At 42.1% G+C, this 18,108-nt stretch overlaps 1 protein-coding gene across 3 annotated transcripts; it reads right to left on the reverse strand.

Moving 5' to 3' along the window:
• Window positions 1-833: 833 nt before the first annotated feature.
• On the reverse strand, window positions 834-11,298 carry LOC117460153 (perforin-1-like). 3 transcript variants are annotated; one of them, XM_034101418.1, is made up of 2 exons: window positions 11,196-11,298; window positions 834-1,366 (listed from the first exon to the last, which is right to left on the reverse strand). In XM_034101418.1, exons 1-2 carry the CDS (start codon window positions 11,266-11,268, stop codon window positions 969-971), a joined length of 471 nt encoding a protein of 156 aa, XP_033957309.1. In that variant the 5' UTR covers window positions 11,269-11,298; the 3' UTR covers window positions 834-968. The 3 variants fall into 3 exon arrangements, with proteins under 3 accessions (XP_033957309.1, XP_033957308.1, XP_033957310.1); XM_034101417.1 differs by having other exon boundaries at window positions 11,178-11,298; XM_034101419.2 differs by lacking the exon at window positions 11,196-11,298 and adding an exon at window positions 8,524-8,544.
• Between the last annotated feature and the right edge of the window lie 6,810 nt (window positions 11,299-18,108).

Genomic DNA, 18,108 nt, shown 5'->3' on the forward strand with positions numbered 1-18,108 from the left:
GATTGGTGCTCGAGTTGACTGCCTGAACTAGCTCGCAGGCTTCGCCCCATATGTGTGTGGTAGTGATGGGAATCATTTGGCTCGGCTCCCAAACGGCTCTTCATTTGACCACGTATACCTTTTCAATCGAATGTAGCCCTGTGTTGATGATTTATATGTGTAAACATATATAACTTTAATATAAATGCTGTGGCCATTTGTTTTCCTTGCATTTACAGACCCTTTTAACTCTGATTGTAGAACCACGCTAAACACGTAGGTGGCGCGTGAGGCTCAGGTTTGGGAAGGCTAAAGAACTTTTGGTAACACTTTATATTAAGGTACACAAATTAACCATCAACTAGTTGTTAATTAACATGCTTATTAGCAGTATATTAGCTTTTTAGTAGCCATTATAAAACACTTAGTAATGCCTTATTCTGCATGACCATATTCTACAAGTAATAAGCCATTAGTTGAGAGTTTTTCCTCAATAACCCTCTAATTAGTCCTGATTTATTGCAAGTAAGGAAGTTGTTGAACATGAGTTTTGGTCTTAATTTGCGCTGCTCAATATGGGCCGAATAAGGCAGCAGCACCACAAGAATAGTGATTCTCCCATAATAACACTTGACACATATGATCTATTCTTATGTAACAAGACATGAAACTATAAGTGTTAATTGTGTCTAAATAACTATCTAACAACATGTTTTGAATGTTAGACATGGAAAATATGGAATCATTCCTTTATATACTCGTAATATCATGATAAATGACATGAAACACATTGAGTTGTTTCAGCACTCTTTATTTGTTGTTAATCACCTTTGAAATAGGGAAGAGTAGCCAGAGATGCTCTATGGCAGTCACCAGAACAACATATTTTGCAAATGTATTTGTTTGTTTCTCAGAGCCAGTCTGAGAGAATCAAAGGCTGCATGTAAAGACTTATAGTCGGATACATCTTTGAAGTGTTACTGACTGAATTAGCCGAGGGAGTAGGTGTAATGAAGGGTGCCACCTTCTTCAAGAACGCATTCATGCTCATGGGTTCCCAGCTTAATTTGCCGCCGGCAGACTCCAAGCAGGTCATCGGACCAGAAGTCCTCGTCATAAACCTCAAGCCTCATCACTTCATTCTCTCGGGCGTTGAAGTGAGTGAACTCTTCCTCCCACCAGGGGTTTCGGTCGTTGTCGCGAACTGATGTTTCACCCAGAGTGGTAGATCCATAAAAAACCTTGACATAGCCATCCGGAGTTCCTAGAAAGCTTGAATCAAGTTTGCTGGCCCGCAGGTTAAACAGCTTGAGCTGGGCTTCAGCCACTGTCAGAGCGCACAGGACCAAGAGCAGGAGCGGAGAACAGGAGGCCATGGCTGCAGAAGCTGTGGAAGATGAACATGTTAGAAAAATGTCACTTAGCAGCTACAAGGATTCCAAGGAACAGGAGGGCTGTGTACTGGGTAATACATCTACAAGTGGTAGTCCTCCCTGGAACTCTCTGGGTGCAAAGCCTAAGAGTAAATCATTTCCATGGGATTTGGGAGGACGGATAACAGGCAGAGCCCAGCGCTCAGAAATCTATGATGCGACCGGCTGGCCTGCATTGTTATCACCCAGGAAGAGCGCCTCTTCAACCCCTAAACAGCCGTGGACAGCTGCTAAAGGGAGAACTACAAAAACTCCTCCTAAACCACCGAGTGTGCCAATCCAGAACAGATACGCTCCGCTGACCGAGAGCCGGAGATCTCTTTCTGATGACCTTGATAACCCGTCCTCTTCACACAGCAGGGTAAGGACCAATAGCTACTCCAAAAGTAAAAGGCTAGAGGGAAAGCTAACGACTGGGCCTGAAACTCTGATTGTGGGTGACTCTGCTGTAAGAGATGTAAAAGGTCTGTGTAGCAAGAACAACACCAAAGTACTCTGTTTTCCCAAGGATGTGGTCTCTGACTTGGCTGAGAAGGTCCTGCATATTGGGGCTGAACATCCGACTGTGAAGAATGTAGTTCTGCACATTGGAACAAATGATGTTGTGAAACAACAGTCAGAAGTGCTGAAAGAAGACTTTAAATGTCTGTTGGAAACTGCCAGCTCTCTAAATGCAGATGTGTTCATCAGTGGCCCTCTACCGCCAGTCAGAAGAGGAGTGGAGAGATTCAGCAGATTGTTTGCACTGAACACGTGGCTTTCAACTGTCTGTACTGACCATTCTGTCCATTTTATTGACAATTTTAACTTTTTCTGGGACCGCAGACATCTTTTCAAGGCAAATGGAGTTTGTCAGGAGTGAAATTGTTTATCTCTAACATATTCAACTGCCTGCGTCATCAATCTGTTCCCTCTGCCAAGGACAAGCGGCAAGAGGAATCAAAACAGGAGAAAGACACAACACATCGCGCAGAAAACCCTGAAGAATTATCACTGCACCCGCCTGAGGAATGTTCTGATTATGGGAGACCTATGAGACACATGGAGGAGTCTCCACCGCCCGTCACCCCCCCCCCTGTCAACGCCTTTGAGGATACTCTTCATTCATCCCCCAGCTCTCTCTACTCTCCGCTCACCCTTTCACCCTCGCCCTCCCCCCTGGAGTTCGATGACCGCATGAAGGCGACACGCAGGGTTGGCAGCATGTCCTTTACCCCCACCCCTCAACGACGCCCACCAAAATCACCGAAGCAGAGATGCGCACCATCTCGCCCGGCTTCATCACCATGCCTACCACAATCATCCAAACCAAAACAATACAAGGAAGATGGAAGCAGATTTCCAAACCCCCCTTTCTACAGTGTCGCCCTCACCCTGCCCTCCTATGATGAGAGGAGCAGGGTGGTGGGTCCTCCCTCCCCTTCAAAGCCTGATAGGGATGTGTGTGTACAAAACGCTGCAAACTGATATGTGCTGGGTCCAGGCTCAAGGGCGTATGGCACTCCCAACTCTTTACAGGACATGCCGGGGCCCTGCCTGCCTGTAGCTTTGCCGATATCTGTGTTGATAGGTAATAGATTAAGAGCGGTGAATCATCTTAGAAACAGGAAGCGCTCAAACGTTTGTGTGAGTTTATCTAATTTAGCAGTGATTCCATGTCAGCCACAGCTTGTTACAAAAAACCTGACTGATAGTGTGTTTAACGAACTTAAACTAGCGTTATTAAATGTCAGGTCTTTGGCAGGAAAAACATTTTTAATCAATGATTTTATCACTGAGCACAATCTCGATTTTATGTTTTTAACAGAAACTTGGATTGAACAAAATAACAGTGCAGCTGTCCTTATCGAATCAACCCCTCCCAACTTTAGTTTTATGAGTCAGGAAAGAATGCATAAGAAAGGGGGTGGAGTTGCTATTTTGTTCAATGATTCCCTTCAATGCAGGAAGACATCTTATTGGAACTTTGCTTATTTTGAATATGTGGCCCTTCAGCTGAAATGCTCCTCTCGAGCTCTGTTCCTAAATATCTATAGACCACCCAAATACTGTGCAAGCTTTTTTGATGACCTTACTGAACTGCTGTCTATAGTGTGTATTGACTTTGACCGTCTAGTCATTGTTGGTGATTTTAACATCCATGTTGACAACCCCCAGGACAGAGGGGCTAAAGAACTGTTTTGTGTTCTTGATAGCTATGGACTGACTCAGCATGTGACGGAGCCCACGCACAATAAGGGGCACACTCTGGACTTAATTATCTCAAAGGGTCTGATTATCTCTAAGGTTGTGGTGACTGATGTTGCGCTCTCTGATCATTCCTGTGTTTTCTTTGAGAGCTCTATTTCTGTTCACAAAAATGTTCAAAAAGAGGTAACCACAAAGCGATATTTAACTGTAAAAATTTAAATTTTAAATTTAAAATACTAGGGAAATGTTTACTTAGAATATTTCTTCCCCACTTGCCCCTGCTAACATCTCAGTAAATGAGCTAGTAGATCATTTTAATTCAAAAATGTAAAATGTTATAGATGCCATTGCTCCAACTAAGGTAAAGGAAGTGTCTGGCAAGAAAATATCTCCATGGAGAAAGGCCATGACCGTGAAAACAGAAAAAAGAGAGTGTCGAAAAGCTGAACGCAGGTGGAGAAAAATAAATCTCCAGGTTCACTTTGAAATCTATAAAGAGAGACTTGGCCTTTATAATTTGGAATTGAAAAACACACGACAATCGTTCTTCTCTGACATCATTACCAAAAACAAAAACAACGCACGTGCCTTGTTTGCTACCGTCGACAGACTAACTAACCCCCCAGTGTCAGTCGCCTCTGAATTTCTATCCACCAGGGCGTGCAATGATTTAGCCTCCTTCTTCACTGACAACATTCAGAAAATCAGACAAGCAGTCAGTGCCTCTGCATCAGGAACAGCAAATGTGTTGTCTCTGTGTCCACCTAATATCAATTCAAACACCATGACACAATTCCATCAGATTAATGATAAAAACCGAGAGGACATTATACAACTTCTGAAATCCTCCTCCTGCTGCCTTGATATTATTCCAACAGGATTTTTCAAAGATGTTTTTCGTTGCATGGCCTCAGATCTACTTCATATAGTAAACAAATCTCTTCACTCAGGTATTTTTCCACAGGCCCTGAAAACTGCAGTCATTAAACCGCTCTTAAAAAAGAATAATCTAGATCAGGGGTGCCCAACCTTTTTTGAACCGAGAGCTACTTTTAAAGTTGCCAGTCTGCCGAGATCTACCAGTCCAAATAGAGAGGCGTAGCCATTACTGACAGCCTACTACCAGGTAAATACACACTTCTACTTGTATACAACTGACCTTTAATACTCCATAAAATACTGCAGATCCTTTATTTTACCTCTTTCTAATCTACACACATACAAGTATTTAACTGAAGTTACACAACAGTGTTGTTGATACAGAGTTGGAGTTTATCCACACGTCACACTACAGTGGGTAATGTTTTCAAGAAACATTGAACAGTGCTGCCACATATGACACAGGAAAAAAAGAAAAGACTCTGAACCCTTTCTTTGCCATTATATAAAAATAGTGTTGCTACAAAAGTATAAATGAGGCTTACTAATAAGACAACTCAGATCTGAAGCTACACAGGAATCTGCTGCCAAAGTGCAATAAAAAAGACAAAATTAATAGAATCAAACCCTTTTTTGTTGCATTTTAGTAGAGTATAACAATAAATGCCTTTAAAATAGGATGCAAGCAACACTAGTTTCTTAACCTGAATTGATAATAGACTATAATAAATGTAAGTTTGCATTCTTATACCATTTTGTACAATAATTATAATGAATAAGTTCAAACAAATTAAAACTTACAGCTGATTAATAACGGTATCTAACTTGAGTTTTTATTATATCAAAAACCTGTTGAAATGCTTCTGTTATTTTTACTGTCCCCCAAAAAGCGAGTCGGCAGCCTCCAGGAATGCTTCTTTCACAACTTCGCCGTCTTTGAAAGACTTCATGTGTTTCGCAAGAACATGACTGACACGATAAGATGCTCTGGAGCAGCCTTGCTCTTGTTGTTGGGCCTGGTGAAAATGGACTGCTGTGCATTTAGCTGTCCTCTCAGGCCCCTCCCCTTTTGGGAGCGTAGGGCAGAATTAGGAGGGAATTCCGTCTCGTAGCGTTTGTGCACTGTTTTGAAATGCCGCTCCTAAATGACCCTTCTTCGATAAAGCCACGCTCGCATTGCAGATGAGACAGATGGACTTTGAATTGGAATACATACAACAATAATCATCCTCCCACTCGGAGTGAAAATTATATATTTTGGGCTTTTCTGCTTCTGCCATAATTGCGGTCTTGTTTGTGTGCGGACTGTCACTCCTGTTGACATGAGAGGCTTCTCAATACTCAAATTTCCCCTCCTCGACTCCTCGACTCCTCGGTCCTCCGGTAGTGACCCGGAAATGAATTTCAGCGCGCCATTTTGAAGGACGTCTCATTTCTCTAAATGCACACCGAGGACCGAGGATCGAGCATCGAGGAGGCTCTCTGGAGGAGCTATAACCGAGGATACACTGATGGTTCCTCCACGGCTCCTCCGCGGATGCATTTCCGGGAACGGTGGAGGCGTGACGCACGGCCGGACTTATCTCAGCCAATGACAGCTCTGCATGCATCCCCTGGATATTATTTGAGAACCTGCTCTCATCGCAACGCGATGTTTACAGTGAGAACAGCTGTGAGGTCCTGCAGAAAGCAGAGCAGTGTGTAAAATATATATCACTCAGTATAACAGGCCTACTCTCTTTATTTGCTTTAGTTTAGTAGATATCTACAAAGAGTCCATATTTTTCTAAAACCATTTAGTGCTTCACATAATAAAATACACAACGGCTGTAGCCTGATTATGCTTTAGCAGCTGTAGGTGTGTGTGGTACAGTATGTAGGTGTGTGTTGTACAGTGTGTAGGTGTGTGTTGTACAGTGTGTAGGTGTGTGTTGTACAGTGTGTAGGTGTGTGTTGTACAGTGTGTAGGTGCGTGTGTTGTACAGTGTGTTGTACAGTGTGTAGGTGCGTGTGTTGTACAGTGTGTAGGTGTGTGTGTTGTACAGTGTGTAGGTGTGTGTTGTACAGTGCGCAGATGCCGCGGACAGACGGGTCTCAGTTGGTTTGATGTCCTTACTTTTAATACTTGCAAATACAACTTTTGGCCCGTAATTTCAATTCCCCATTTCAGCGACCAGAGAGAGAGGGGGGGGGGGGGGGTATATCCAGTCTCTGACTGTGTTACGTTATTATGAGAGTGCTCTCATACTTTAAATTGTATATATTTATATAAATATATTTGTGTGTGTGTGTCCGCATCTGTAGCCTGTTATTGTCTCATTATACCGCACTCTCAATGAATTCAAATAAAATATGTGGGGGAACAATGTTCAGCTGATCTAACAGAGATTATAAAATATGACAAAACACTCGACAGCTGATGCAGCTGTTGCCACGTCATAATGAACGGACGTCGCTTTAATATGACCGCTCAGAGGAGAGGAGTTCTCATTTCTTTAAACGTCTGCTACTTCCCCTCCTCTCTCCTCGGTTCCCCTCCTCGGTCCTCCGCTCGCATCTCCTGTGGGCGGGTCTAAGTCTCGAGGAGGGGAGTCGAGGAGGGGAGTCGAGGAGGGGAAATTTGAGTATTGAGAAGCCTCTATTGACAACGTCAGCGAAATAGTGCCCACTGCCCACCAGCCACGCCCCGACACATGGGGTCACGGCGGCCAATCACAAAGCTTTGGTGCATTCAAGTGCATTATTCTGGCACGGGAAGATTATGTTATAGGACATTAACGATAAAACAGAATATTGTTGTTCTATTTTAAGACACATCTCGCGATCGACTGGGAATCTCCCCGCGATCGACTGGTTGGGCACCCCTGATCTAGATGCTTCAGTAATGAACAATTACAGGCCCATATCAAACCTGCCATTTCTAGGTAAGATCATTGAAAAAGTTGTTTTTCAACAGTTGAGTAACTTCTTGCATTTAAATAGTTGTTTTGATGTGTTCCAGTCAGGCTTTCGTCCAAACCACAGCACTGAGACTGCTCTTGTAAAGGTCTTTAATGACATCCACTTAAACACAGACAGTGGCAGAACTTCAGTGTTAGTATTATTAGATCTCAGTGCTGCGTTTGACACCGTTGACCACAGCATATTACTCGACCGACTGGAAAACTGGGTGGGACTTTCGGAAACAGTTCTAAATTGGTTTGAATCCTACTTAAAGGACAGAAACAACTTTGTTTCTATAGGTAAATACACATCTGAGTTGACAAATATGACATGTGGGGTACCTCAAGGCTCCATCTTGGGGCCTCTTCTCTTTAACATCTACATGCTACCACTGGCTCAGATAATGAAGAACAACAAAATAAGTTACCATAGCTATGCGGATGACACACAAATTTACGTAACAATTTCACCAGGAGACTATGCTCCAATTCAAACACTGAGTAAGTGCATTGAACAAATCAATGACTGGATGTGTCAGAACTTTCTCCAATTAAGGCGAGACACGGCAGGCAAAAACATCGTTTTTCAAGTACTGGTCAATTTTGAGATTTTGTGCTATTTTGATTTCTTTCAGGCTTTTGGAAGGAAAACGTACAAAATACACATTTAAGTGTTTATTTTACTATAGTTTGTCTATTTGCGTCTGTAGATTTCTCCTAAATTCACCAAAAGTTAGCATTCTAACGTAACATAAAGTACCGCGACCGCTGTGTGCAGCATGTCAAAAGAGTAAGTAAGTAAGTAAGTAAAACTTTATTTATATAGCACCCTTCTCAACACGGATGTACAAAGTGCTTTACAGTACAGGACACAATTCACAGTACAACTATAAAATGTAGAATAAAAGGCATAAAACGGCAGCAGGTAATACATAGGATAAAAAATACGACAAAACACCCATAATAAAAAAGAAAAAAAAGAAGACAGCCACTAACTCAGGTTACTCTGAAGAACTGAAAAGGTAAAGCTCAAACGCTGTTCTGAGCAAAATGACAGGAACATTTGAATATTATTATTATTATGAACAGTGCAGTATTACCTGTAGTCCTGATGCTGGTCTCTCTGCACACTGGGTGCTCTTCCTTACGTTTTTAAAGGCTAGCAAACCTCTTATCAGCTTCATCCCGCCCTCCCACAACACATCGACCAACCTGCTCCACGACCTGCTACACAACCTGCTACACAACCTGCTACAAAACCTGCTACACGACCTGCTACACGACCTGCTACACAACCTGCTACACAACCTGCTACAAGACCTGCTACACGACCTGCTACACGACCTGCTACAAAACCTGCTACAAGACCTGCTACACGACCTGCTACACAACCTGCTACACTATCAGCATTTTACCGACAGACTTAGAATGTAAAATGCAGCTAAGTCCCCCCTGATCAGTGCAGAAATAATTTGTTAGGGACAAAAAGCCTATAAAGAGGCACAGCACAGCGCTGCACCATCAGGGTCTGATTTATTAAAACAACAACAGTAACTGAGAAACACTTAAATGCTACATTTCAAATGTTTACAATCCGTCACTAAATTCATGGCAAACCAATTTTAACATCATGCAATAACACTGAGACGACATTAGTTGCATTGAACTGATCTTTTTAATAAGTTGTACTTAATGTCGTGAAACATGGGCTTGAGCTTCACTGAGGACCTTTGTCATTCTGACAGGGAGGCTAACTGCAGTTATTACACTTAGTGTTTTAAAATATGCGAAACTCTGTTAATATAAAACCCACACTGCTCAAACTTCCTTATTTTTCTTAAATTGGTATATCTATTTATTTATTTCGGGGCGTGGGGAACGAAGAGAAAAAAATATATGAGCATTTTATGAGCATGGGATTTTGACCCCTCATATAAACATATGCATAATTTTGCGCTATACTTTGCGGCCACACGCCGTTGCCAAGCAACGCTTATTGTTTATGTCCTTTGAAAAGCAGGCAGTCATATAATTAGCTAGAACTAGCTAGATCTGATAGATTTGGACGAACGCGAGTGAAGTCTAACCGGACGAGAGAGAGAGATCAGATCCGCTGCTGCTAGGGTGACCAGATGTCCCGCTTTGCGCGGGACTGCACAGCATTTTCACGACTTTTGGTGCGTCCCGCAAATTGAGACGATGTCCCGCATATTTCATTTTGATTGGCTAAAACGCTTTTCTTTAAAATCAGATTCATCCAATGGCTGTTGAGAAAGCAGGGAAGGCTATCATCAGGGGGCTGTGTTTGCTGTCAATCAAACTGTAACACACGGCGGGTGCTGGTCAAGTGTTAACCAATGAGAGTAACTCACTCACACACACCCCCCCACCCCGCCAAACAACAACAACGAACGCAGGCGACGCAGCAGGTTATGGAAAATGGAGGAAACTGAAACTACAGCTAAGAAGATGCACATACAACAAAGACTGGGAAGACACTTACCCGTGGGTGAAGCCAGTGCAGGGCGACTCTCAGAGAGTTTTTTGCAATCTTTGCAAGAGTCATTTTTCAATTTCACATGGCGGTGAATATGACGTCAAAAGACACAGAGAATGCGATTCTCACAAGAAACGTGTCGCTCAAAAAGAGACATCCCACTCTATGGAGACATTACTCAAACCAAAAAATGATGGTCACTCAGACAAAGGTAACAGCAGCAGAAATAACCAGTGTTTACCATACAGTGCAACACTCCCATTCATACCGGTCAAATGACTGGTAACAAGCTAGCGCCGACCATTTTTCCAGACTCTGAGATAGTAAAGAAAATGTCATGTGGTCGTACACAAGCAGCGTCCATAATAACAGATGTGCTTGCCCCTGCCTCTGTGGAGAGTTGTTTGACAGAATCAAAGACACCAGTGGTTCTAGGTGACAGAAGGCCCACCTTCTGTTGCTGTGATGTACAAAACTGAAAGCTATTTTATTTTATGTATCATTATGTTTCTGTTCCCTCCTGGCCAGTGTTGGTTTTATTTTATCTATTAATTTATGCTGTGCCTACTTGTACTGGTAATACACTAGTTGAATTAAGAAGATGCATTTCTAAACACTTGAAGTGAATAATGCCTGCTGCCTTGGTTAGCCTTAGTTTACTTTTCTTTATTAAAAAACTGCATTTTGACTTCACTTTCTGCTCTGTTGTTATATATTTGTTACGTTTTTTTTCCAGGGGTTGCTGTTGAGAGGGTGTCCCACATTGTCCCACACAACCATACTCCTTGTCCCACATTTGGTTTGTTGGGATCTGGTCACCCTAGCTGCTGCTGACGGAGAACACGCAGCTCCGCATGATCACAGCTCCCCGCTGTGACGGACCGCTGAGCAAAATACACTAAGAGTTAGACCTAACACACTTAGCTAGTTAATCTACTCTGGAACTAGCTAAACTAGTTATACATATATTTATTCTTTACTGTCGGGTCACTTATTACAGGTTCAGCGAGCTGCACGAGACTGACGGGCTGCGGGAGAGGGAGAGGGAAAGAGAGCCGTTTATTATCCAGAGTTTCTGTAAACCTTTGAAGAAAGTAGTTCATCTACTATTAGCAGTTTGTTTAAATGCATTAATTATGTTTTTTTTTCATTAACATAAAATAAATCTCACGTACCCACTCCAACGTACCCTAGGTATACATGAATAAAAAGTTACAGTGCAGTCTAAGAATAGTATGAATAATATGAATAGTTTACACAGAAGTTCCACTTTACTGATGCCTTTCTTTAAGGTTTCTCCGAACATGAGCTGTGTGCGCTTGTATGGCACATCCGTCCCGAGCAGCATGCACAGAGAAAAGCAGCCAGGACAAAGTCCCCAGACACTGTTTCCCTGGGTTACCAGCCCCAAATGTTCATCAACCAAAAACGAAACACAACCGCTCAGTTTCAATTAAAAGCAGCGGCAAAAAGAAAAGATAATAAGAAGACCTTCCCGTAAGAAAAGACTTACTAAACACATCAAACCCTGTGTTGGATCAATTGTGTTTTACAATACATTGAAATACAAATGTGTTAAGGCCTTCTGAATGTAAGCATGTCTTTGGGTTCATATGTTTTAGAAATGAAGGAGAATGAGAACCATTCAACGGGGTCATCAATACATGTCCACTTGGCACAGAGGAGGAGATCAGGAATAAGGAGTGCGGACATGTCAAACTGCAGCTGGCATTTCTCAAGAGGACCTATTCATTAGTCCATGATCAAACATGTTTGTCCAGGCCAGGGAGACTGTAGTGGAAGGGTGATCAATAGAATACATATTGATCAGTCAGCATATTCATATACATTGCACTGGAATACCTCAATATGAGCTGGAGATCGCTTTGAAGAATGACCTGCAGCTGTAAAGCGGACCCTGTCCCAATTCATGAGGACCCTCTCAAGATGACAATAGAATATTCTGATATTGGGCAAAGTGCACCCCCTGCTGGTGAACACGTGCTATCACTTTGAGTCATGTTCTGCTTTTCCAGGTACAATCTGGAGCAAAGAATAAAGGGAAAGATGAGCATAGTTTGCAACATATTCTTTTTCAAAGATGTTGATATTTGCTTCACGTTCTCTCTCTAAGGAAGAAAAGGTGAAAACAAACCTGAAGAAACTCCTCCGTGAGCGTAAGAGAAGGATCTCCAGCAGCCTGACAGCAACAATGGAGGAGACCATGAAAGAATGCTCTGACAGGAAGACAGAAGACCACGACAGACATAGAAATACACCTCCACACATTTTGATGTCAACATGTTTCTGTTTGATGAAGGAGCAAAAGAAATGAAAGGAGAAGGCACGCTGAGAAACATGAGGGAAACTATTGAAATGCACGTTCATGGTTCAAAAGGCGTCATGTTTGCTAAGGCTGAAGACGCCATGATGAAACAGCTGAGAGACCTGATGCTTTGTCACATTTTACATTTCCTCCTGCAGTGAAATGAAACTAGGAGCACTGCAACACAAACATACATGTCAGTGTTAAGTGATCAATATTTCAATGCTGATTTAGTGGGAGATCCCGGAGAAAGTGGAGAGCACGATGCAGGAATCAATCCAGCTGTCACTCAAAACCATTGGTGTCTCCATCCCAGGTGAAGGAGACACAACAACATCACAAACAATGCTGTACATTTGATCGTCATTTAAAAGTGACCCTAATTTCCATCCGCAGTCCCTCAATATATATGTTGTCTGGATTATGACTTGTTTTCTGAATAACACTAACAGTGCTTTTATTCCAGTAGTGATGAACCGGGTCAAGCAGCTGCAGTGCGTCCATGATGTGCACAGGTAGGCTTTAGTGAAGCTGATGATCCAAACTGTTAACAAGTGTTTGTACTGTTTAATGCATTATAACTTATTCTGTTTATGCTATCAATCTGCAAGTCTCTGTATATCTGTACATTCTACTATCCTATGTATATACAGTATACCAGGCATGAGAATCACTCACCTTTTTGAATCCAAAATAGGTCGTTTGTGTGATTCATGTAGATCTGCAATACAAATATTTTTGGGGTATGGGGGGGGTCTGGGACCCGGAGTAATCTGCGGCCGCGAGCTGTTATGTGCCATCATGACACGCATGGTGTTCTTTTTTTATATATTATAATTCAGCGCGAGCTGTGTGCTCGAGTCTTCCTGCCCGTCGGCTCTGCTGCTCCGCGATGATGGTCTAGCTTCAGCAGCCACATTAGCTACGGGTGCGCTCGTTAATAATAACTGTGGCACAGACTGGACCGCTGGTGAACAGCTGTTAGAACGGGCCGTTCAGGTGTTCAGAGCAGAGCTCCCTGTCGGAGCGTGATGTGCACTGAAAAGTTTTTCTGTCGCAATCGTTGAGCTAGCTAGCTAGCATACATTGTCACTATCTGCTAACGTTAGCTTTAGCCTTCGTTTTCTAATAGTTTTTTTTTCATAGGCGATAAACGGAGGTGGTATAAGTATAGATCTTGTACTTGAGTAAAAGTAGAAGCACTCAGATCTTATACTTGATTAAAAGCAGAAATACTCAGATCTTGTACTTGAATAAAAGTAGAAGTACTCAGATCTTGTACTTGATTACAAGTAGAAGTAGGCCTACTCAGATCTTGTACTTGATTAAAAGCAGAACTACTCAGATCTTGTACTTGAGTAAAAGTAGAAGTACTCAGGTCTTGTACTTGAGTAAAAGTAGAAGTACCAGAGTGAATAGTACTGCATTCAAAATGTTCCTCAAGTGAAAGTAGAAAAGTATTCTCATCAAAATATAGTGAAAGTAGCGACAGTAAAAGTAGTCGTTGTGCAGATTGGTCCATTTCAGAATAATATATATGATATGTTTTATAAAGATTGATCATGAAAGTGTTCTCAAAGCTGGTGAAGGTGCAGCTAGTTTGAATGAATTTGTATACTGCAGGGTAGCTGGTGGATTTACTCCAGGTGGAACTAAAGTCTGATTCAACACTTGATTAGATTTCACATCATTCATCCAGATCTGTGAAGTAACTAAAGGTATTAAATACATGTAGTGGAGTACAAGTACACCATTTACCTATGAACTGTAGAGGAGAAGAAGAACAAAGTAGCAAAACATTGAAATACTTAAATAAAGTACAAGTATCTCAAAATTGTACCAAAGTATAGTACTTGAGTTTATGAATTTAGTTACTTTACACCAGATGCCATAAAGATAGAAAGACTCAGCCTTGCACAGAGGCATGACAATAGATTTTCAAAATGCTCAACAGTGCTGCCAAAATTATAAACTGACTGCTACACAATTAAAATAAATGCTTTTATATATTTCTATTAGATGTGACTCTTTACCATTTCTGTTATTATTAACACTGCTGCTTTAGTTGTTTTGACTGCTAAAATCCTCTGTTATTCCTCATTTTAAAGCCGATATTCCGTGGGGTCGGGGGCTCGGGTCCTTGTCACCTTTTCCATACCTGATGAGTTTGCATCCCTGATAATACTTAGTAAGGAGGTCATAATATTTTTGACTCATGGCTGAAGTTAAGTTTCTCCAGCTCTCCCCAGGTTGGCAAAAAAATGCATCTCAAAATGCATCAGATTGATGGTTTAAAATATGGAATATTCAAAATGTTCTTCCGGGGGAGCATGCCCCCGGACCCCCCCTAGAGATAATATCCTTCTCACCTTTTTCACCCCTGACCCGTTTTCATGCCTGCAGTAGGTAAGCACATTCCACTGGATAATAACTGCAGCGATGTATATGTTTTAGCAGAATACACGTTTTTTAATCCTAACTGATGCAGTTAGTCACTTCTTTAATGTTTGTTCTTTCTGATGTAAAGTCAAAGTTGTAACTGTATATCAATAATGATATCATTACTTGTTTTTCAAATTTGAAGGAGGGTGAGCAAGCATCTTGATGAACATTCATCATTAACTCCTCCAAAAAATATAGTTTATTCAATAATAAATGAATATGTGAATCATAACAGTTCTTCACTATATCTGTAAAGCGTCTTTGAGCACCTGTAAAAATGCTAACAAATTAAATCTATTATTATTATTATTATTATTATTTATTAACAGTGATTGACAGCTGATAGGAATAATATGATTGTTAATAGTATCATATTCATTCAGAAAAACATCGATGAGACAGTTAATTAATGTACTTATTGCAGCAGTCTGCATATATTTGGTACCCCTGCTGGTCTAAGAGTGAGACAAACTCATTCAGTTATTGTTCAGTTAAAATTCATTAAATTACGTCTGCCACCTTATATGTAAGGCTTTACTGATGTGCCACAATAATATCACCTATGTGATTGAGTTAAAATATTAATATTGTGGCTTTCCAAGTTAACATTGATTGTAGGGGTGTAACGGTTCACAAACATTTCGGTTCGGTACGTACCTCGTTTTTAGGTCACGGTTCGGTTCGGTACGTTTTCGGTACAGCAGAAAAAATTATCACAAAACATTAAATATTTTGTTTTAATTATTATTAAACTGTGACTAATGTATTCAAATAAATACAAAATATAGTAAAATAAACATTAAGGTGCAGCATTTCGATGACCTGAAATAATCTGTATTTGAACTGTACTAGTACCTAAGCAGCCAGTATCAGGACTTGCTTGTCATTGTATTTTCATGTTGTTTAAAGAAAGATGAACTTGTCCACATTGCTTGCTGAAATGGCAAATCTGCTGGCACTAACAATGTCTCCTGCTGTGGAGAACACCCTCTATAGGGACAGAGGTAGCAGATACAGCCAGGTAGCGCTTTGCTAACATGGCAACATAAGGAAATTTGGCGTTTGTAATAGCTTTGGCTCGGTCTGCACTTTCTGCGAGTGGTGGAGGCTTACATGCTAGTGGGAGTTGGGTTTGCTCTTCAGCCTTTTTTCTTTTGGTACCGGTGATATTCACATTCGGGTGATGCCTTTTCAAATGAGTGTGATGTATTGCCAGCCGCGTAACCAATGTTAGTTGAACAATGCAGACAAACGGCTTTGGTTCGGTCCACCTGTCTTTGTCCGTCATCCTTGTATGTAACTGCGAAACCAAAATGTTCCCAAACCGGAGACTTAAATGATGCTGGAGGATTTTCAGCTCAACTTTATCTGCGTTCGCCATTTCGACAGTTCCTCAAATTACTGACTACATTTGAACGCATCCCTGTGACCAGCTCTCATAGTATGCCTCTCGTCCAATGAAATGACTTGGTCGCTCTATGATATATACCTGAGATTACTTCCAGAAAGTTGTTCATGTTCTCAATTTTTTACGTTTAACGCTATATTCGTTCGTTACACACGTGTACCGAACCGAAGGGCCCGTACCGAATAATTTCAGTACGGGTACGTGTACCGTTACACCCCTAATTGATTGATATGATTGCGATTTAAATCAGCATATACTTCTGTCAGGGGATGCCACCCCATAAAATCTCCTGCCACCCTCTTGCCACCCCATGAATATTTGTCTAGATCCGCCCCTGCAGGAGGAGGTGGAGTGCAGGAGGAGGTGGAGCGCGCAGGAGGAGGTGGAGCGCAGGAGGAGGTGGAGCGCAGGAGGAGGTGCAGGAGGAGGTGCAGGAGGAGGTAGACACGCAGGAGGAGGCGCAGGAGGAGGTGGAGCGCGCAGGAGGAGGTGCAGGAGGAGGTGGAGCGCAGGAGGAGGTGGAGCGCAGGAGGAGGTGCAGGAGGAGGCACAGGAGGAGGTGGAGCGCGCAGGAGGAGGTGGAGTGCAGGAGGAGGTGGGAGGAGGTAGACGCGCAGGAGGAGGTGCAGGAGGAGGTGCAGGAGGAGGCACAGGAGGAGGTGGAGCGCAGGAGGAGGTGGAGTGCAGGAGGAGGTGGGAGGAGGTAGACGTGCAGGAGGAGGTGCAGGAGGAGGTGGGAGGAGGTGGAGTGCAGGAGGAGGTGGAGTGCAGGAGGAGGTGGAGCGCAGGAGGAGGTGGTTCTGTTGAGGCGCATCTTAAACTGCTGGCTAAAGATAAACGTAAATACAGTAGGATTGTTATTCACGTCGGTGGTAATGATGTTCGTTTACGCCAATCAGAATGCACCAAACTTAATGTGGAGTCGGTGTGTAGTTATGCTAAAACAATGTCGGACACCGTAATCTTCTCTGGTCCCCTCCCCAATCTGATCAATGATGACATGTATAGCCGCATGTCATCATTTCAGCGCTGGTTGTCTTGGTGGTGCCCAGCAAACAATGTGGGCTTCGTAAATAATTGGACAGCCTTCTGGGGAAAACCTGGTCTGATTAAGAGAGACGGCATTCACCCTACTTTGAAAGGTGCAGATCTCATTTCGGCAAACATTTCAGGGCTTTGTGGACGTAATCCATGACAAACTGGAGTTGAGACCAGGAGGCGGAGTCGCAGTCTTACACGCTTCTCTGCGCTCTCTCCTAGGCAGTCACCCATAGGAATCCCGAACCCAATAAAATACCCAATATTAGCGGTGTGTGTGTCTGCCCAAGGACAATTTAAGGTAAAACCTAATAGAGGTGTCATACATAATAACCTAATAAAAGTAAATGTAACAACTACTACAGTGCAACAAAACAGGAAGATTAAATGTGGTCTCTTAAACATAAGATCTCTAGCATCTAAAGCAATATTGGTAAATGATTTAATATCAGATTATAATATTGATATATGCTGTCTCACTGAAACTTGGTTGAGACATGAAGAATATGTCAGCATAAATGAGGCCACTCCACCCAGCCATGTTAACACTCATATTGCTCGAGGCACGGGCCAAGGAGGTGGAGTTGCAGCAATCTTTGACTCAAGTTTACTTATCAATACTAAACCAAAATGTAATTATACCTCTTTTGAAAGCCTCGTTTTTAGTCTTACGCATCCGACCTGGAAAACTTTGCAGCCAATCTTATTTGTTACAGTGTATCGTGCACCAGGTCCTTATTCAGAATTCTTATCAGAATTCTCTGAGTTTTTATCAACTTTGGTTCTTAAAACAGACAAAGTAATTATCGTAGGTGACTTTAATATTCATGTTGACGATGATAAAAATAGCCTTACTGTTGCATTTAACTCTATATTAGATTCTGTTGGTTTCTGTCAGAGTGTAAATAAACCAACCCACTGTTATAATCACACTCTCGACCTTGTTCTGACTTATGGTATTGAAATTGAGCAAC

This window comes from Pseudochaenichthys georgianus, chromosome 15 (genome assembly GCF_902827115.2).
Source record: "Pseudochaenichthys georgianus chromosome 15, fPseGeo1.2, whole genome shotgun sequence".
Taxonomy (NCBI): domain Eukaryota; kingdom Metazoa; phylum Chordata; class Actinopteri; order Perciformes; family Channichthyidae; genus Pseudochaenichthys; species Pseudochaenichthys georgianus.

What these genes read in the sequence shown, in the direction of transcription:
- LOC117460153 (XM_034101417.1), bottom strand. Translation starts at nt 11,268, where the DNA reads ATGCTGCTCGGGACGGATGTGCCATACAAGCGCACACAGCTCATGTTC. An exon ending in CAGTAAAGTGGAACTTCTGT is followed by an intron (nt 1,367 to 11,177) that starts GTAAACTATTCA and finishes CATCTTCCACAG; the next exon opens with CTTCTGCAGCCATGGCCTCC.